This window comes from Myotis lucifugus, unplaced genomic scaffold (genome assembly GCF_000147115.1).
Source record: "Myotis lucifugus unplaced genomic scaffold, Myoluc2.0 scaffold_752, whole genome shotgun sequence".
Taxonomy (NCBI): Eukaryota; Metazoa; Chordata; class Mammalia; order Chiroptera; family Vespertilionidae; genus Myotis; species Myotis lucifugus.
Window position 1 is genome coordinate 163,322 of NW_005871800.1, and position 21,876 is coordinate 185,197.

General features: G+C 48.1%; 1 gene segment (V, D, J or C); it reads right to left on the bottom strand.

Moving 5' to 3' along the window:
- Positions 1 to 21,876, bottom strand: part of LOC111823933 — a 52,023-nt gene that overhangs the window by 18,104 nt on the left and 12,043 nt on the right. Inside the window, 2 exon segments of the V gene segment in view lie at positions 2,016 to 2,313; positions 3,088 to 3,131. Of these exon segments, the coding sequence occupies positions 2,016 to 2,313; positions 3,088 to 3,131 (342 nt within the window).

Below are 21,876 nucleotides of genomic sequence, written 5' to 3' on the forward strand. Positions count from 1 at the left end.
GATATTTTTCAAAAGTTGGTTCTGGGGTTTTTGTATGAATAATATTTATGAAATTTATAGATATGTCCATGCTATTTTTATTCTTGGAGTTTGTTTATGTGATGTATCATGTTTATCGATTTGTGAATATTATACCACCCCTGCATCCCTGGATGAATCCCATTTGCTCATGATGGATGATCTTTTAAAAATATTGCTGGATCCAATTTGCTAATATTTTTTGAGGATTTTAGCATCTGTATTCATCAGGAATATTGGCCTGTAATTATCTTTCTTAGGAGTGTCACCTGGTTTTGGAATTAGGATAATGCTGGAATCATGAAAAGAGTTTGGAAGTGTTCCTTCCTCTGGTTTTCTTTTGAATAGTTTGGGGAGTATAGGTGTTAGTTCATCTTTGGATGTTTGGTAAAACTCCCCTGTGAAGGCATCCAGACCAGGACTTTTGTTTGCTGGGAGGTTTTAGATTCCTGCTTCTATTTCCTCAGTTGTTATTGGCCTATTCAGGTTTTTTTTTGATTCCTCCTGTTTCAGTTTTGGGGTACTGTGTTTTTCTAGGAAATTTGTCCATTTCATCCACATTGTCCAGCTTGTTGGCATATAGTTGTTCATAGCACTTTATTGAAATACCTGTTTCTGGGGAGTTGGTTGTTACGTCTCCACAATCCTTTCTGACTTTATTTATTTGGGTCCCCTCTCTTTCTTTCCTGATGAGTCTGGCTAATGGTTCATCAATCTTTTTTATCTTTTCAAAGAACCAGCTCATGGTCTCACCTAGGCCCATTCCTGATGGTGAAAGGTTCTGTAGTAACCAGAGCCATCAATCAGGAGGGGACCAGGGGAGACACACAGAGGTCAGTGAGCAGTGCATGATTTGGGGAAGCTTTGCAGACACAGTGGGTTCTCATGGCTCCTGGAAACCCACCAAAGGAGCAAGGAGGGAAGTGTGGGAGGTCTACTCCATCCTGCAGACATGAGTGAGGTGAAGGTTTAGCCACTTCAGCACCTATGCCATGGAGGCTGGGAAATGCTGAGATAGAGCAACAACCCCACAAGCAGCCTCTACCTGGGTTATAATCCCCACTGAGCCCTCAAAGGACTGATCTAGAGAGGATCCAACACCGTAATTATGAAATGTCAAACTTTACCCCATGATTTTAAATAAAAAAGATTCAAAACTGTAAAGCTGTCTCCTTCACCAAGAGATTTCCCAAGTCAGCTGCTTGTTGAAATGAGATGATTTCCAATTAACCTTGTTAAACGTCCCTATGAACCTGCATGACACGGGAAGCGCACACTGCTGTCATCTCACATCAGTGCTGGTGTGACACCTATGGGGAGAGAGCTGAGGTCATTTCCTGTGGCACCAGAAACAGCAAGTCCTGGCACCTGTACAGGGGAGGTGACCAGGGAGCAGCCCTCAAGGCCCTTTCCACCATTCAGATGGGTCCATCCAGCTTCCACTGTCTGCGGGACACACACCTGTTTTATTTACTGTGGGCCTGTCAGAAGGAAGGGCCCTATGGGGACAGGTGGGCATGTGGGTCAGACCCCGAGCTCAGCACACAGGGGCCTGGGCTGTGCTGGGGTCTCTCTTGGTGGGAAAGTTTCCAACCACAGGCCGATGAGAGCACTGAGGATGGTCTCTGTGGAGAAAGAAAAGCAGGAAATACAGACACGTGGTGAGGAGAGTCCCCATCACTGCCCACATGTCCTCTGCCAGCAGCAGTGCTACCCCCTCCTCTGGGGTCTGCAGTGAGAAAGCGGGAAATGAGAGCCTTAGAGAAAGATCTGGAACTGTCCCTGGAGGCAGCTGAGAGCTGGAGAGGAAATCCCTGTGCCCAACAGGAAGCCCCTTCCCTCCCACCTCCCTCTGCCTCTGCACCTGGGGCTGCTCTCTGTGCTGTGGGTCCTGTGCGCCCCCTGGTGTCATGAGCACCCCCTGCAACCCAGCCCTGCTGTCTCCTCAGGGAGGTTTGTGTCTGGGCTCACAATGACTTCCCCTCACTGTGTCTCTGGCACAGTAATACACGGCCGTGTCCTCGGCTCTCAGGCTGCTCATTTGCAGATACAGCGAGTTCTTGCCGTTGTCTTTGGAGATGGTGAAGCGGCCCTTCACAGAGTTGGCGTAGTATGTGCTACCACCATTACTAATGAGTGCGACCCACTCCAGCCCCTTCCCTGGAGCCTGGCGGACCCAGTTCATGTTGTAGCTACTGAAGGTGAATCCAGAGGCTGCACAGGAGAGTCTCAGAGACCCCCCAGGCTGCACCAGGCCTCCCCCAGACTCCACCAGCTGCTCCTCACACTGGACACCTGCAAACACAGAGACACAAGGTGGACTGAGAATCACATGGAAGCACCAACAGGCACAGGCACAGGTCTCAGTGCTCCCCACTCCTGAGAACGACCTTGAGAAATGATCAGGAGGAAAACGCAGCTTGGCACCAAGTCCATGGTGGAGCCGCTGTGGTCCTGTCTCAGGCGCTTAGGCTCTGGGTGTCTCCCCAACATGCTGAGCAAGGGCCCCTTTTATGAGCAGGAGGAGAGCCCCATTTGCATGGAGTCTGCATATAAGGTGCAGCTGGGACCCTGGGCTGCATGCCTTACCTTGTCATCCCAGGGGCGACCCCAGATGGAAAGGACTCAAGGATGCGGTCCTCAAGGGGTCCAGTCCTGACCCCCCTTCCTCCCACCTTTCCTGAGACCTGTCATCCTAACCCCAGTCCTTGGGGGCAGCTTTCAGGATTGAGAGTCCTCCTTCCTTGAGGTTTTGATGAGGACCCAGGGGTGCTCCCCCAGAGGCGCGTGGATGAGGCTTCCTCTCACTCTCCTTCACCCACTGTGGGCCATGTTGCCTTTCTGGTGTTTGGGAATAAGAATTTGTATTGGATGATGCTTTTATTTTGAAACTGAAAGTTTCTTTTTGTTGTTGTCCCCAATCACAACTTACACACACAAATTTGTAATCCGACAGTGCATGGTCTGTGCTACCTGTCACTACTTGAGCCAAATGAGCAGAGACAGGGGTGAATCATATACAGGCATTCATTCCAATACTGCCCGCAATATGGGGGAGCAGCAGGTCACCCTGTAAAATTTGCTCTGCAGCCCCCATAAGCCAGCTGCTTATACTGAGTTAAAGGATAGAAGATTACGAGGGAAGTAGCCAAAGGCTCTGCAAAAGGGGCAGGTGACATGGAGCAGAGGGCTGGGACCTTCAAGGGCTGGCGGGCTGGTTCCTGCAGGAAAGTTGTTCATCTCCGGGATGATCGGCAGCTCCAAATGGGGAGGAGGGGCTGCACTTCCAGGTGAGCTCCCAGGTCCCAGTGCGGCTGCCAGCCAGGCTAGAAGGTGCCTTCTCCAATCAGAATAAACATCACGGTGAACAGAGCAGGATGACTATGTTGTACAATTCTAGAAGGATCCCCCACATTCTATTCCTGCCCCTATAAAAACTCCAACCTCTACATGTGAGGAGGCAGGAGAGGCTGGGCTGGACACTGTGGCCGCAGACTCTGTCTCACACCTGCTGCCACTCTCACAAGCACACAGCTGCCTCCTAAAGGCACACATTTCTCTTAACTTCCCTTTTGTTCATGTGAAAAAGCTCTGTTTCCCAGCCCCTCAAAGTGGGAGAAATTTCATCATTTACACATGGAGCCCTGATGGCTGGTGGGGGCTGGAAGTCTGGAGGATTCAATGGGGGAAAACGGGGTATATGTGATACTTTCAACAATAAAAAATTGTTAAAAAGAAATAAATGAGATAATTATATAATTTTTTGAAATGGAATGCTGGCCCTGGACGGTTTGACTCAGTGTATAGAGTGTTGGCTTTTGAACCAAAGAGTATCTGTTTGATTCTGGTCAAGGGCATGTACCTGGGTTGCAGGCTCCTCCCTGGCCCTTTCCCTGTTTAGGGCACATGCAGGAGGCAACCAGTTGATGTGTTTCCCTCACATCAATGTTTCTTTCTTCACCTCCCTCCCTTCCACTCTCTCTCTCTGAAAAGCAATGAAAACATATCCTTGAGTGATGATGAAAAAAGATAAAAAAGGAATATGTTGGTTCTTGGAACTAAACCTTGGGTCTAGACTTGAGGCACCACGTCTTCCATGGTGGCAGGTGAGCGCCTCCCTTCTCAGAGGAGAGCAGCCACCTGTGTCCATCCTCCCACAGCCCCAGGTGAGGACAGACGGACACAGGAACCTGGGACTGTCGTCACTTGTTCCCCTGGGAAGGCGGCCACCACCACTTGGAGAGTGCAATCACGCTGGGGAGGGGGTGGGGCATGGGCAGGTCAAACACCACAAAGCCTTACGTCTCAATTCCTTTTCATTTTTTATTCTTATTTTAATAATATTTTTATTGATTTCAAAAAGGAAAGGAGGGGCAAGAGAGATAGGAACATCAATGATGAGAGAGAATCATCAGTCGGTTGCCTTCTACACACCCCCCACTGGGGGTACAGGCAGTGGCACAGGCAAGTGCCCTGACCAGGATTCCAACCCTGACCTCTTGGTTCATAGGTCGAAGCTCAACCAATGAGCAACACTGGGCGGGATTTGTGGTGACCTCTTCCTATTTCTTTCCTTCTTTCTATTAGAAACAACAACAAGATTCCTTTATTCAGCTGGTTTTGTTCATCCTCACCCAAGGATATTTCCCACTTATATTTAGAGAAAGTGGAAGGAGTGGGAGAGGGAGAGCCCATAGAGACACACTGAGTAGTTGCCTCTTGTAGGCAGGGATCGAGCTTGCAATGGAGGTCCGTGCCCTTAACAGGAATCAAACCCGAGACCTGTGAGTCCCCAGGCTGACGCTCTATCCACGGAGCCACATGGGCAGGGCCCCTCCCCCATGTCTAGTTAACACTGTGGAGGCCCCCGCAACGCATGCAGGCAGCCAGGGTCCTGCCGGGTGGACCCACAGACCTGGGGGTTGTGTGCGTTGCCGGGACGAGGGGAACTAGGATGGAGAGGCCCCCAGAAGGACAGCCCCAGGAGCCAGGACACAGGGGTGCATGGGGAGCTGGGCTGGAACCTCTCTCCAGAGGCTTCAAGACGAAGAACCACCCAGACCCCCTCCTGCAGGCGGATGCTGGGCCTCGCTGTGGGGACCCGCCTGAGCCAGATGGTCAGGCCCCGTGAGGCTGAGGGAAACACAAACCTAAATGAGGAAAAAGTCCGTGTTCCCAGGTGCCAGCAGGAGACAGGGACTCCCTCCCTCCCTCCCTGCAACACGCATGGAGGTTTCAGTGTCAGTTTAAAGGCTTACTGAGGCCTCCCCAGCTTACACCCCAGCGTGTTTTCTGGGGACCTTGAACCCACTCTGAAGTGTGACCACTAGGGGGCACCCTCTCCCCGCTTCTGTGGGAGGAAGGGGTCAGCCAGGCTTCAGGGGGCTCCTGGCTCCCAGTGCAAACCTCCTTCCTGTTCTAAAGAGGCTGGAGGGTTCATGTTCCCTGGGATCAGCTCAAGGAGCAAACACGCGTGGCCCCTCCAGGCACCAGGGGATTCAGGGTGAACTCTGGTGACCAGTGGTGCTGCCAAGTCCCTCCTGAGGCCGCACCTCTGTGAACAGCTGTGTTTCTGGGGATGGTTTCCCACAAGAACTCAGTTCCCTCCCCTTATCTGCTGCTTTGCCAGCCCCGCACAGACAGCACCACTGCAGTTATGATAAGTCTCCAAATAGACCCATTTCTGTACATTCACCCGGGATTTTGAAGTAGATTCTTCTGATTTTTCTTCATAGATGAACATATCACCTGCAGGTAGGGACACTTTGTGTGTGGGCTCACATTTGAATGTCTCTATGCATTTTTCCTGTCTTATTGCTATTGTTAACACGTCAAGGACCATGTTGAATAGAAGTGGTAAGAGTGGGCCTTTTTGACTCTGTCCCCATCTGAGGGAATCATGTAACTTCCCACAATCGAGTGTGACATCAGGTCCAGGAGTCCCATGATCAGAGTGAGGAAGGGCCCCTTTATCCCAAGTGCCCTAAGCGTTTTATCATGAATGAAGCTATACTTTGTACACACTTTTCTGTATCAATTTTAATGACCATGTGACTTCTCTTCTTTACACAGTTGACCTGTCGGATTACATCGGATGATTTAAAAATGTTGAATCATCTTTGAATTGTTGGGATAATTCCTGCTTGGTCATGATGGAGTATGAGTTTCTTATATTGCTGGTAGGATTGGCTAATCTTCTGTTGAGGATTTTAGTAAATATGTTAACAAGAGATTTCAGTCTGTAGTTTAATCTTTCTTTGTACTGACTGCACAAGGAATGCCAGTCTCATAAGAATGCAGTGGGGAATGTGTTTATTCTCCTAATTAATTTCTGATATTGGTCATTTGTCTCTTTGCCAGTCTTCTAAGCACTGGGTTAGTTTTATTGATGTTTTCAAAGATTTAGCTGTTGGCATCATTGGTGGTTTTCTATCATTTTTCTGTGTTGAATTCATTAATCTCTGCTCATCTTTATTTTTCCTTCCTTTTGCTTGACTTTGGGTGATTTTGATCTTCCTTTTCTAATTTATTTTCTTAAAAAATTTTGCTATTGAGAGTATTACTGATGTCCCCATTTTTACCCCCATATCAACCTTCCACCCCATTCCTGCCCCACTCTGGCCTTCACCGCCATCCTGTCTGTGTCCATCGGTCATGCATATGTGCATGTGAGTTCTTTGGTTCATCCTATTCCACTCTCTCCTCCCTCTTCCCTCTGAGTTTTGTCTTTCTGTTCCACATTTCCGTGTCTCCAGTTCTATTTTATGCATCAGTTAATTTTGTCATTAGATACTTTGTTCACTTATTTTGGTTCTTAGATTCAATTGTTGATAGTATGTATGTATTGTCAATATTTTGTTCATATAGTCTGTTTTTTATCTTTTTACTCGAGGCACGGTGGAGGAAATTCTTGCATGGGAGGGGGGTTCCCTCAGCTCAGCTTGCACCCTCTCCAATCCATGACCCCTTGGGACTGCTGGCTCCTAACTGCTCATATGCTTGCCAGCCTGATCTCCCTAACTGCTCTCCCCTGCCAGCCTGATCCCCCTAACTGCTCTCCCCTGCCTGCCTCATCACCTCTAACTGCCTCTGCCTCAGCCCCCCCACCATGGCTTTGTATGGAAGGATATCCGGAAGGTCGTCCAGAAGATGTTCAGTCTAATTAGCATATTACCCTTTTATTAATATAGATGCCACCTTGTCCAAAAAATGCAGGTTGTTAGCAGGTTTTCCTATCATGGAAGGGCAGCCCACAGTAGCATCCTGGGTTCTGACCAGGGCTTATGCACTCACACTTTATCTCAGCAGATGAGATTCCTAGAAGACCCTTGGATATACCTTGCACATTTTTATCAAATTTGCCAAATCATCCTCCAAAAATGTTGAACCACTTTAAACTCCCATGCATGTGCCCTCTGTCCTACTTTGATGTCAATATCATTGATTTCTCCCTAGAAGCTTCCCTCCCCTCAGCCGGGACTGCTTGGCACTTGAGCCAACCTCACTGTTCAGCCCGGGACTTGATTTCCAGAGATAGAATTATGGAGGAGAAAAAATAGTTTTCCTCTACCCTTCTGAGTTCTTGGAGGAGGCCCTTGTAATGAAAGATTACCAAGAGAAAAACAAAAGTTCATTAATATGTGTACCTCGTGTATATGTGGGAGATCCCAGGGAAAAATGAATAACTCCCCAAGGTGTCTTAGAATCAAGATTTAAATACCTTCTTCCTAGGGAGAGGAGACAGGAGATGTAGGCCTCTTAGAGGAGAGTAAATGATTTTTAGGAAAGATGAATGGGAGTTGGGGAGAGATAGTTTGTAACAAAATTTGGGTGTGATGTCAACTTCTAGTCTCCTGTCCTGTGACAGGAGTCAGTCTTCACTGGCTGATGACACTTTTCCCATTGAGGGGACCTATGACATTTAAGCTCCTTTTGGGGGGTCCGATCTTAGGCAGATCAGGAAACTTCAGTGAAAGCCTCTTGGTGCATTTGCTGTTTTTCAAGCATCTGCAGCTCAAGATCATCAAAATAACAACATGGTATATGTTGGGATGGCATGTTCTCTGGCCTTCAGAATAAACCCAACAAAAGCTTGTTTCCTCTCTTAGATGATTTGCCATAGTAGCGTTGTTCCCTGGAGACAGTATTCTGACAAGACCTTCCTGGGACTGGTCATAACATACCCTGTGCTTGTAGACAGGTGAGGGCCATATCACAAAATAAATCAGGGTCAGTTTTCTCATCTTGTGGAAAGGGAGATAAAGTTATGATAGTTTATCTCCCTTTACACAGGTTTCCTGCAGATTTCTGTCTCTGCTGCTGCCCCAGTGGTTTTAGCTCCACCATGGCCGCAAGGCTTGAGGCTGCTGGATGCCGGGCCCCCTGCAGGCTTGTGTCTATGCTCCTCTGGCCCCCGCAGCAGTGGTGAAGAAGCAGACCCAGAGGCCCTCCATGGGAGGGGTGTGGCGGAACGCTTGCATCATTGCCATGGAGATGGCACAAGCGTCCCAGCCCAGCTGCCCCATCTTTTTCATGGAGTGACAGTCAATTTGCATATTCCTCCTTATTGGCTGTGGATGCCTCCACCTTTGTCCCAGAGCTACGTTCAATTTACATATTCCCTCTTTATTAGTTAGGATTGATTTCAGGTTGAAGGAAGAGAGAGAGAGAGAGAGAGAGAGAGAGAGAGAGAGAGAAAGAGAGAGAGAGAGACATCAATGATGACAGAGAATCACTATTCAGCCACCTTGTGCACACCCACAACATGGGCATGTGGCCCTGACTATCTTCAAACCTAGAGCCCTTCAGTCAGCAGGCCAAGGCTTTATCCACTGAACCAAACCAAGGCTATGGCTTTGTTCATTATTTCTCCTCCTCTTCCTCCTCCTCCTCCTCCTCCTCATCATCCTCCTCCTCCTCCTCCTTCACCTTCTCCTTCTCCTTCTCCTTCTCCTTCTCCTTCTCCTTCTCCTTCTCCTTCTCCTTCTCCTTCACCTTCTCCTTCTTCTCCTTCATTTCCCTGCTTCTCCTTCTCTTCCTTTTCCCCCTTCTGAATGTGTGGAGTTGTAATCTGGTGTGGTCTAAAGCTGTCCACCAGGTGCACTATCTCTAGGGTAGTGATGGCAAACCTATGACACACTTGTCAGAGGTGACATGCGAACTCATTTTTTTGGTTGAGTTTTCTTTGTTAAATGGCATTTAAATATATAAAATAAATATCAAAAATATAAATACTTTTTATACTATGGTTGCAAATATAAAAAAATTTCTATATGTGACATGGCACCAGAGTTAGGGTTTTTCAAAATGCTGACACACCGAGCTCAAAAGGTTCGCCATAATTTCTCTAGGGCCTCTTGGGTGGTGCAAAGTCAGCCACTGCCTGGGGCCACCAAGAAGGAGCTATAGGTGCATCTGCAGATGGCTGCTACTTGTATTGGGCATGAAAGTGCCCAGGCTAGGACAAGTTTTGAAGCAAGGCAGTCTGGTGCTAGTGCCAGGTCCCAAGTCTCTTACTGATAGGTTTGGGGCACACTGATGCCAGCTGCTGCTTGTTTGAGAGATTATAGGATGCCGGGAGCCGGTCCATCCTTGCTGCTTGACACAGTCGCTGCAGAGAAGAAACATCTGCACAGCATATGTTTCAAGGTACCTGACGTATATGGCATACTGTTCTTAATATGTTTGCTCACCTTCTTGGCTCTATGTGTTTTAACCAAGGTCACCTCTCCGAGAAAGGTTGTCTCCCCAGGTAGGAATTTTTCCCTGAAGTTAGGGAGGGAATAAAACCCCTTAACTAAGTGCCAGGTGGGTAGTTAATCACTTTAACTAAGAACAATCACACTTAAGCTACATAATCTTTACTCCCTGGAATAAGAACTGCCCTACCTTTGGAATAGAAATTGACAGGATTAAAATCAACTGGTATAAATACAGATGTAAGAAGACAGATCCTAGACACAGAACCTAGAAACAGAACCTAGCGAGAGAACCTGGCTGAAGAACCTAGACTCAGAACCTAGAGAGAGAACCTAGGGAGAGAACATGGCAAAAGATCCTGGACAGAACCTGGCTACAGAACTTGGCTGGAGAACCTAGACAGAACATGGCGGGAGAACCTGGATAGAACCTGGCTGGAGAACCTGGCTGGAGAACCTGGCAACCGAACCTGGCTGGAGAAACTAGCGAGAGAACATGGCACCAGAACTTGGCTGGAGCTCCTGGGTAGAGGTACTGACTAGGCTGCTGATCAACTGAAGGCTGTCTCCGTGTCATTCCTTCTTCGCTGACTCTGTCCACACCTTTGGGGATCCCTGGACCTGCTGGGGTTGGACCCCAGCAATAGGAGAGTCTGAAGCCTGAGTCAGGACAAGCCATTCCTATGGAAAGGCTGCTGCAAACAATTTGGGTGGGGCTGCAATTTGGATGGGGTGGGTTCTCAGGGAATCACCAGGGCAGAGAAAACTGTGTGAGCCACACTAATGGAGCCACAGATGTGGCTTGGAAACAGCTATGTGATGGGGAGGTCCCAGCACAGAACAGTGACCCCTAGGAGCAGCCCTGTCTGGGAGAAAGCCACCCCTAGTTCCTGCCCAAATGACGGACAATCCAGTTCTTCCCCATATGTCCCTGGATCCCCCAATTCCCCTGCCTGCCCCTGGAGCTCAGAGGAAGCAGGACCCTGTAAGAGTCTGGCCCTTTAAGAGGAACAGCCTGGGTCTCCAGCTGCCTCCATGTCACTCAGAGACAATCATTTCTTGTTTTTACAACCTAAGGTTATGAGGACTTCTGTGCCCAGCTCTGGAACCCTGGGTTGGGGGTCTGGTGTGAGGCTGAGACCCTTTGCTTCTCACAGGAGGCCTCCAGAGCTGAGGTATCCCAGCCAATTAAAAACATGCCACATGTGGGTGTTGGACTAGCCTGCTCCCTGCCTCCACCCTTCCTACCAGTCTCGGTGAGCTTTCTCTTTACCTCCCTAGTCCGGAATGATGGCTGTTCTCTATTTTAGTTGTGCATTTCATGTGGTTGTGGGAGGCAGTGAGAACATGCATTTACCTCTGCCTCCACATTGGTTCTCACACTTTTCAAATTTTTTAAAGTGGAGGCTTAGATTATTGATTTAAAGATATTTATTCTTTTCCAACATAAGCATTGAATGCTATACATTTCCCTCCAAGCACTGCTCTTGCTGCATCTCACAACATTTGATATTTTGTAATTTCATTTTCAACAATTTAGAATTATACATTGATGACTTCTCAATGTTCCTTCAGCTCTTTGAGTTGTCACTCCATTGTCTTCTGGTTTTGGTAGTTTTTCATGTGACCTTTGATGTTTTTATTAATCTTGTTCCTTGACTCATGTGTGGTTATTTCTTTACTGCCCTTAAGCATTTTATCTTTTTCACCAGTTTGACTTCAATGTTCCTTGACTTAATGTTGTTTATTTTCATTCTTCTTATTTTCTTTGGTGTTCTTAGATCTCTTTATAGTTTACATCAAATTCTGAAAAACTATTTGCCATAATCTCTTCATACATTTTTCTTGGTGCCCCTCTCTCCTCTTTCTGGATTCCAATTCCATGTATAAACTAGAGGACCAGTGCATGGATTAATGCACAGGTGTGGTCCCTCAGCCTGGCCTGAACCCTCTCGCAATTCGGGACTCCTTGGGGCTTGAGGGGATCGGGCTGCACCCGGCAGTCTGACACCCTGAGGAATGTAGTAGTGCCTCAAGTGGCAGTTTTCCAGACATGAACCTGAGCCTGGGCCAGGTGCCCCGCGGCTCCAGCTCATCCTGGCCCTGCAGCACCTGCCATTGCTCAGTAGCCTGCTGCCACGGAGACAGGAGAGGATTGTGCCGCCACAGCTGTGATAACCATCGCAGAACCTGGCATCTGTCAGTCAGCTGAGTTGTGGGAGTGCACTGACCACCAAGGGACAGCACCTGTGTTGAGTGTTTGCCCTCTGGTGGTCAGTGCACGTCATAGCAACTGTTCAAATAGTCATATGGTTGTTGGTTGTTTGGGCACTTAGGCTTTTATTTACAGAGATATCTCACTGCTTTATTGTCTCTTACGTTCCTGACACTTGGCTATTTTGAGGGAAATTTATTCTGTGTTCCATTTTGGAGAGTTTCCTTAGACTTCCTGAAGTTCATTTATGTTTAATCTGCAGTGTTAGTCTTACTCCATGTATTATTCATTTCAGATGTTATTTCTTAGGCTCTAGAAATCCAAAATACAGCCCAGTTCTACCCACTCCTTTGTGTTAGAATAAAGCCCTTGTGAGTTTCTTCCAACAGAAGCTCCTGACAGAAGACTGTCCCTTTGTTAGCACAGCCGAGCTTATTGGTTGCCGGGGATGCAGTAACGTCTTTCTGTTCAGTGTCCAACAACATCCCCAATGGCCTCCTTAACATGGCAATGTTTCCTGGAGGAGGGACCAAAGGACACATTAAGGGCTCCTTCTGACTGATCAATGGGGCAGAGGAAGTAAGTGACTACCTCCAAGGGGTGGTGTGAAAGGAAACATAAGGCATAAAGGGAAGAGGCAGTGAGTCCTGGAGGAGGGTGTTTACTCCTGAAGAATAAAACCACTGACCAGTTCATCAGAGACTGAATCCCCTAAGTCCCAGCTCCTGAGCTGGTCCTCATGTCTGTGGTCCTGAGTGCCCCATGGTGTCCTGAGTGCCACCTGCAGCCCAACCCTGCTGTCTCCTCAGGGAGGTTTGTGTCTGGGCTCACACTGACTTCCCCTCACTGTGTATTTGGCACAATAATACCCTGGGCACCAGAAGCATGAACTGGAGAGACACAGACAGAGCTCCTGGGTCCTATTCCTTCAGGGCAGTTTGGTGCTGGACGTGTAGCAGCTGCATGGCCTCCTTTGTGGTATTTATTCTCTAGACCAGGGGTGTGCAACCCCTGGTACATGTGCAAAAAATGGCATGCCAGTAACTTTTGCTGGCACACGAAAACCTCTCTTATAACCTTCCAGTTACAATTGTTTTCTTAATATCCACTTCTTTATTTTTCAGATAAATTCAGTGTAGGTGCATCTTAGATAAATAAATAATTTTACATAACATGTATACATTAAAAAATAAATGTATTTTTCATCATCATATACTGTGTTTTTGTCGCTCGAATGAATTTTATTATTTCTTCAAGGCTCTTCACATACGCACACCTAAAGAGATATCAAGTAGGCGTAACATGTTCTCAAAAAATTAGGGTTGGCACGCAGAAGAATTTTGAGTCAGAGATTTTGCTGGTTTTGGCATGCACTCACAAAAAGTTTGCCCACCGCTGCTCAAGACTCTGTTTGGATCCAGTTTCATGCCTTGGGACATAGAAGGACCTCTGTCATGACCAGGTGTGTTGAGGGGAAGATGTTGGAAATGATTTAGGAATAATTAAGTTTAGATTATGAAAATCTTGTTATTGGAAGCCTGATGTCTGCATGTGACCCTGTGATGCCGGAGGCCGGTCCATCCTAGTTAATATGTTTGCTCCCTTTAGCGCCATGTGTTTTAACCAAGGTCACCTCTCCGAGAAAGGTTGTTTCCCCAGGTGGGGATCTTTCCCTGAGGTTAGGGAGGGGATACAACCCCTTAATTAAGTGCCAGGCGGGTAATCAAGCTACATGGTCTTTACTCCCTGGAATGGAGATGAGAAACACCTTAACCCTTGTAATAGAAATTGAAAGGATTGAGATCGGCTGGTATAAATACGGATGTAATAAGACAATAAACGTCAGATCCTCATCAGTTCCTGACCAGAACTCCGACCAGAACTTTGGCTGGAGATCCTGGCTATAGGTCCTGACTAGGCTGCTGACCAACTGAAGGCTGTCTTCGTGTCATTCCTTCTTCGCCAACTCCGTCCACACCTTTGGGGACCCCTGGACCTGCTGGGATTGAACCCCAGCACTGTGACACCTGTCCCCACATGATGAGGGTCAACTGGAGCCTGCACCTGACCCAGTGCCACTTTGGGGGCAGAGCTACCTGGGAACATGATGGGGGATTAACCAAGACCGAGGACACACACGTCCAGGGCTCTTGTTTCATTAGGTTGTCTTCTCCTTGTTGTGTAGCCGTTCAAGTTTTCTTCCCTCACTTTCCTCTGAAACAGCCCACATGTTTCCTAGAGCCATGAAGACACTCTGTTGAGAGGGTGCAGGGGCACAAGCCATTTGTGTGTTGGTTTTGTATCTTACATCTTTCCTGAATTCTAGTTCTATTAGCTTCTCATACAGTGTCTAGGGTTTTCTATGTACAACATCTTATCATCTGCTTACAGATAAGGAGAAACATTTTAACTCATTTCTTTCTGATTTAGACATTTGAAATTTCCTTTTCTTGCCTAATTATTCTGAGAAGGACTTCTTGTTTTGACAAATAGAAGTAGTCACAGGGGAGCCCTTGTCTTGGTCCTAATGTAAGAAGAAAAGCTTTTAATTTTCTCTGTGTAGTGTGATGTCAGTTGTTGGATTTTCAAATGTGGCCTTTATTGTATTGAGGTCCATCATTTCTACACCTAATCTGCTAAGAATTTTAATTCTGAAGCGATTTTCAATTTTAAAGGCTTTATTCTGTATCTATTTATACGAGGGTATACTTTATCTTTCATTCTGTGGATGAGATGTAGCACAGTTACTGTTTTACTTACATTGAACCATCCTTGCATGCTCGGATGGTATCCCACTTGATCGTGGAAAATGACCTTTCAGTGTGCAGGTTAGTTTCCTAGCATATCTTTGAGGTTTTTGCATGTAATTTCATCAGGAATATTGACCTGTCATTTTTGTTTGTTTCTACTTGACTTTGATATGAGTGTAATGGTCACCTCAAGAAATCTGTTTTGAAGTGCTGTCTCTTTCCTTAATTCTTGGAAGAGTCAAGAAGAGTTAATAGAAAGTTATCAATTCCTATTTGAAATTCTGGTAGAATTCACCCTAGAGTCCATTTGGTCCTTGACTTTTATTTGGAAGATTTCCACTATTACTTCAATTATATTTTAAAATTTGTAGCAATCTAGCAAAGTTTGGGTTAAATTCCTAATTTGAGCTCCTACTAAGTGGACTGAGAAATACAACTGTTGATCTTCACAAGTTGTGGTCAGTGTTGAAATGATAGTTTCTTGCAGACCACATATTTATTTCATATGGCATGCAAGAAAACACAATCTAACTGCATTTTTTTTCTTTTAAAAATATTAAAAAGAAATATTTCTTTATTGATTTCAGGAAGGAAGGGAGAGGGAAGGAGAGATAGAAACATCAATGATGACAGAGAATCATTGTTTGGCTGCCTCCTGCACGTCACCCATTGGGGTATGTGCCCTTGACCGGAATCAAACACAGGACCCTTCAGTCTGCAGGCTGATGCTCTATCCACTCAGGCAAATGGGCTAGAGATAACCCCATTTTCTTATATAGAATTCTTAAAGTACAGTGTATAAGAACACCAACAGTTTTGTATCACTGCTCATGTGTGAATGCATGTCTTTTCCAGAAACGAGTATGTAACTGTGTTTGTGTGACTGTGTGTGTAACTGTGTGTGTGTGTGTGTGTGTGTGTGTGTGTGTGTGTGTGTGTGACTATGTGTCTGTGTGAATCTGTGTTTCCTGGGTAAGTAGTGAGAGGACGGTATGGACGCAGGACGTCCCATGGATGCTCCTCGGCTTCAACATGCTCCCGATGCAAATCTCACCCACAGTGAAGCTAGAAAACCTTGGATCCAGGAGAAAAGGTGGAGGAGGAATTTGGTGATGCACATCCCAGCCCTCAGGGTCACCGGTCCCCGCTGTGGGGTTAGCACTGCTTCCTGATGGACAGCAGGGGCCCCTCCTGTGGGGGGATGTGGGGCTCCCTGTGTTTGGTGCACTGAGCTGACAGCTCTTCTGGGGGTCAATGTGGATCCAGAGAGGATGGGTGAGGTCCACCAGCTCTGAGTGAGCTCAGGCCTTTCAGCAGAGGGAGGGCCCTGTGATCTCTCTGGAACCAGGAGGGGGAGGGCACACGGAGAGTCAGACACTGAGGGAGTTGTGACCCCAGAGAGGGATGCAGAGCTGTGCACACAGCCCAATCCCAGCTACCCACCTGTGGAGTTCACACTCATCATAGAAACATTGAAAAGAGAGTGAAAAAAGCCACTTTTAGAATTTGTGAAGGAGCCTTAGTGAAGGAGAGTCCCCGTCACTGCTGACCTATCACCTGCAAACACAATGTCCCTTCTTCACTGTTGTCTGCGGGAGAACATGAGAAGGAAGAGCTGTCCCTGGAGGCAGCTGAGAGCTTCAGAGGAAATCCCTGCCTGTGTCCAACAGGAAGGCACTTCCTTCCCACCTCCTTCTGCCCCTGCTCCCGGGGCTGCTCTCTGTGTTGTGGGTCCTCAGCAGGATGGCTGAGTAGCCCTGGCCCTGGAGTATCAGATAGGGCCTGGCACAAGAGATGGGCATGAGGGGATGACGTGGGGGTGCATTAAGGAAAAACCAACTGGGGAGAAGGAGAAGACACACACCTCCACACGGGATGTCTTGTGCAGGACCCATGGGGTGAGAGTGTGGGCGGCAGAGGACAGAGGGTGAGGGTGGGATGGTATCTATGAAGCTGGAGGCACAGCAAAGGTGGGAGGGACCATGTCTCCCTTCAGCAGGTTCTCAGGATGCAGGTGGTTCCCCAGGGGTAGCCGGTCTGGTGTTGGGACACGTCCCCTGGGACCAGGTTCTGAGACCCACGGGGAGCAGCACCCAACAGGGCTTCCAGCCTCCATCTGGGGCAAAGGGAGAAGTAGGCACTTCCAGCATCTCAGAGGGGCAGTGCCCACAGGGTCTGACCCTACACCTCCATGTGCAGCCATGTCAGTGAGAGGCAAGCAGCTAACTGCCCCCAAAGGGCTCCTCCTGGGGCAGAGCGAGGGGCTGATCACACTCAGGTGAGGTTTGAGGCTTGGACTCCGTGTTCCCCGCTCAGCACTGCGTGGAGGTTGGGGGACTTAGGTCTCAGTGAGGGGACTGGAATCCCTACAATGTTTGCCTTGTCAACCCAGAGAGCGACCATCAGGGACCAGATCAGAAGTGGACCAGATCTGACACACAGCCACTTCCTGCTTTCTTCCTGCAGAGAATCTAATTAAAGACACAAAGAAGGAAGAGGAACTGCCCCAGGGACACTAGGAGGGAAGAAAGCATTGACCCCAATAGGAAGCCTGCACAACCCTCCAGGGACAGCATCTCAGCTGGGAGCCTGGGTTTGCCAGTCCTGAGCGCCCCCTGGTGTCCTGGACGCTCCCTGCAGCCCAGCCCTGCTATCTCCTCAGGGAGGTTTGTGTCTGGGCTCACACTGACTTCCCCTCACTGTGTCTCTTGCACAGTAATACACGGCAGAGTCCTCGGCTCTCAGGCTGTTCATTTGCAGATGCAGTGAGTTCTTGGCATTGTCTCTGGAGATGGTGAAGCGGCCCTTCACAGCGGCGGCGTAGTATGTGTTACTACCACCACTACTAATAGCAGAAACCCACTCCAGCCCCTTCCCTGGAGCCTGGCGGACCCAGCTCATTTCGTAGCTACTGAAGGTGAATCCAGAGGCTGCACAGGAGAGTCTCAGAGACCCCCCAGGATGCACCACGCCTCCCCCAGACTCCACCAGCTGCTCCTCACACTGGACACCTGCAAACACAGAGACACAAGGTAGACTGAGAATCACATGGAAGCACCAACAGGCACAGGCACAGGTCTCAGTGCTCCCCACTCCTGAGAACGACCTTGAGAAATGATCAGGAGGAAAACGCAGCTTGGCACCAAGTCCATGATGGAGCCGCTGGGGTCCTGTCTCAGGTGCTTGGGTTCTGGGTGTCTCCCCAACATGACAGGCAAGGGCCCCCTTTTATGAGCAGGAGGAGAGCCCCATTTGCATGGAGTCTGCATATAAGGTGCAGCTGGGACCCTGGGCTGCGTGCCTGACCTTGTCATCCTAGAGGCGACCCCAGATGGGAAAGGACTCATGGATGCTGGCCTCAGAGGGGCCCGTCCTTACCCCCCTACTTTCCTCCTTTCCTGAGACCCGTCACCCTGAGCCCATTCCTTTGGGGTCAGCTTCCAGGATTGAGAGTCCTCGTTCCTGGGGTTTTGATGAGGACCCAGGGGTGCTGACTCGGAGGTGCATGGATGGGGCTTCCTCTCGCTCTCCTTCACCCGCTGTGCGCCATGTCGCCTTTCTGGGGTTTGGGAATAAGAATTTGGATTGGATGATGCTTTTATTTTTATACTGAAAGATTCTCCTTATTATTTTTTTCAATCAGATCCTCCACAAAACTGGAACCTCTACATGTGAGGAGGCAGGAGAGGCTGGGCGGGACTCTGTGGTCACAGCCTCCATCTCAAACCTCCTGCCACTCTCACAAGCACACAGCAGCCTCCTGAAAGCACACATTTCACTCAACTTCCCTGCTCTTCATGTGCAAAATTCCTGTTTTCCTGCCTCTAAAAGTGTGAGAATTTCTATCATTTAATTAAAGGTCCTTGTTGGGTTGTGGGGGTGTCTTACTGTCGGGTCAATGGGGACAAGAAGTGGACATATGTGATATGGTCAACAATAAAAAATATTAAATATAAATAAATAGATAAATAAATACATAAAATGTAGTCCTTGCCCTGGCCAGTTTTGCTCAGTGGATAGAGCATATCTCTGGGAACTAAAGGGTCTCAGGTTTGATTCTTGTTATGGGAACATACTTGGGTTGCAGGTTCCTGCTTAGGGCAGGTGCAGGAGGCAACCCATAGATGTAGTTCTATCACATAAATGTTTCCGTCTTCCCCTCACTCCCTTCCACTCTCTCTCTGAAAAGCAATGGAAAAATGTCCTTGGGTGAGGATAAAAAAGATAAAAAAGGAATATGTTCTCTCTTGGAAGGAAAATCCTAGGTAGAGAGTTGAGGCACCACATCTTCCATGGTGGCAGGTGAGCACCTCCCTTCTCAGAGGAGAGCAACCACCTGTGTCCATTTTCCTACAGCCCCAGGTGAGGACAGATGGACACAGGAACCTGGGACTGTGCTCACTTGTTCCTCTGGGAAGGTGGCCTCCACCACTTGGAAAGTGCAGTCATGCTGGGGAGATGGTGGGCATGGGCAGGTCAAACACCACAAAGCCGTCCTTCTCTCTTCCTTTTCATTTTTTATTCATATTTTAAAATATATTTTTATTGATTTCAGAGAGGAAAGGATGGGCAAGAGAGATAGAAACATCAGTGATGAGAGAGAATCATCGATCGGTTGCCTCCCTGCATGCACCCCACTGGGAGTCCAGGCAGTGGCCCAGGCAAGTACCCTGATCAGGATTCCAACCCTGACCTCTTGGTTCATAGGTGGAAGCTCAACCAACGAGCAACACCTGGCGGGCTCTGGGGTGACCTCTTACTAGTTCTTTCCTCCTTTTTATTAAAAAAAAAATAAGATTCCTTTATTCAGATAGTTTAATTCATCCTCACTGATAATATTTTTTACTTGTTTTTAGAGAAAGTGGAAGGGAGGGGAGAGGGAGAGCCCATAGAGACACACTGAGTAGTTGCCTCTTGCAGGCAGGGATCGAGCTTGCAATGGAGGTACATGCCCTTGACAGGAATCAAAGCCGAGACCCATCAGTCTGCAGGCTGATGCCCTATCCACTGAGCCACACGGGTAGGGCCCCTCCCCCATGTCTAGTTAACACTGTGGAGGCCCCGCACCGCATGCAGGCAGCCAGGGTCCTGCCGGGTGGACCCACAGACCTGCGGGTTGTGTGCCTTGCCGGGACGAGGGGAACTAGGATGGAGAGGCCCCCAGAAGGGCAGCCCCGGTGCCAGGACACAGGGGGGCACGGGGAGCTGGGCTGGAACCTCTCTCCAGAGACTTCAAGACGAAGAACCGCCCAGACCCCCTCTCCTGCAGGCGGATGCTGGGCCTCGCTGTGGGGACCTGCCTGAGCCAGCTGGTCAGGCCCCGTGAGGCTGAGGGAAGCACAAACCTCAATGAGGAAAAAGTCCGTTTTCCCAGGTGCCAGGAGGAGACACGGACTCCTTCCCTCCCTCCCTGCAACACGCATGGAGGTTTCAGCGTCAGTTTAAAGGCTCACTGAGTCCTCCCCAGCTTACACCCCAGCGTGTTTTCTGGGGACCTTGGAACCCACTCTGAAGTGTGACCACTAGGGGGCACCCTCTCCCCGCTTCTGTGGGAGGAAGGGGGCAGCCAGGCTTCAGGGGGCTCCTGGCTCCCAGTGCAAACCTCCTTCCTGTCCTAAAGAGGCTGGAGGGTTCATGTTCCCTGGGATCAGCTCAAGGAGCAAACACGCGTGGCCCCTCCAGGCACCAGGGGATTCAGGGTGAACTCTGGTGACCAGTGGTGCTGCCAAGTTCCTCCTGAGGCTGCACCTCTGTGAACAGCTGTGTTTCTGGGGACGGTTTCCCACAGGAACACAGTTCCGTGCCCTTATCTGCTGCTCTGTCAGCCCCACTCAGACAGCCCCACTGCAGCTATGATAAGTCTCCAAATAGACCCATTTCTGTACATTCACCCAGGATTGTGAAGTAGATTCTTTTGATTTTTCTTCATAGATGAACATGTCACCTGCAAGTAGGGACACCTTGTGTGTGGGCTCACATTTGAATGTCTCTATGCATTTTTCCTGTCTTATTGCTCTTGTTAACACGTCAAGGACCATGTTGAATAGAAGTGGTAAGAGTGGGTCTTTTTGACTCTGTCCCCATCTGAGGGAATCATGTAACTTCCCACAATCGAGTGTGACATTAGCTCCAGGAGTCCCATGATCAGAGTGAGGAAGGACCCTTTTATCCCAAGTGGCCTAAGGTTTTATCATGAATGAAGCTGTGCTTTGTACACACTTTTCTGTATCAATTTTAATGACCATGTGACTTCTCTTCTTTACACAGTTGACCTGTTGGGTTTCATCGGATGATTTAAAAATGTTGAATCATCTTTGAATTGTTGGGATAATTCCTGCTTTGTCATGATGGAGTATGAGTTTCTTATGTTGCTGGTAGGATTGGCTAATCTTCTGTGGAGGATTTTAGTAAATATGTTAACAAGAGATTTCAGTCTATAGTTTACTCTTTCTCTGTACTGACTGCACAAGGAATTCCAGTCTCATAAGAATGCAGTGGGGAATGTGTTTATTCTCCTAATTAATTTCTGATATTGGTCATTTGTCTCTTTGCCAGTCTTCTAAGCACTGGGTTAGTTTTATTGATCTTTTCAAAGATTTAGCTGTTGGCATCATTGGTGGTTTTCTATCATTTTTCTGTGTTGATTTCATTAATCTCTGCTCATCTTTATTTTTCCTTCCTTCTGCTTGACTTTGGGTGCTTTTGATCTTCCTTTTCTAATTTCTTTTCCTAAAAAATCTTTGCTGTTGAGGGTATTACTGATGTCCCCATTTTTACCCCCCTATCAACCTTCCATCCCATTCCTGCCCCACCCTGGCCTTCACCGCCATCCTGTCTGTGTCCATTGGTCATGCATATGTGCATGTGAGTTTTTGGGTTCATCCTATTCCACTCTCTCCTCCCTCTTCCCTCTGAGTTTCTGCATTCTGTTCCATGTTTCCTTGTCTCCACTTCTATTTTATTCATCAGTTAATTTGTCATTAGGTACTTTGTTCACTTATTTTGGTTCTTCGATTCAATTGTTGAGAGATATGTATGTATTGTCAATATTTTGTTCATATAGCCTCTTTTTTATCTTTTTACTAGAGGCAAGGTGGAGGAAATTCTTGCATGGGAGGGGGGTTCCCTCAGCTCAGCCTGCACCCTCTCCAATCCGTGACCCCGTGGGACTGCTGGCTCCTAACTGCTCATATGC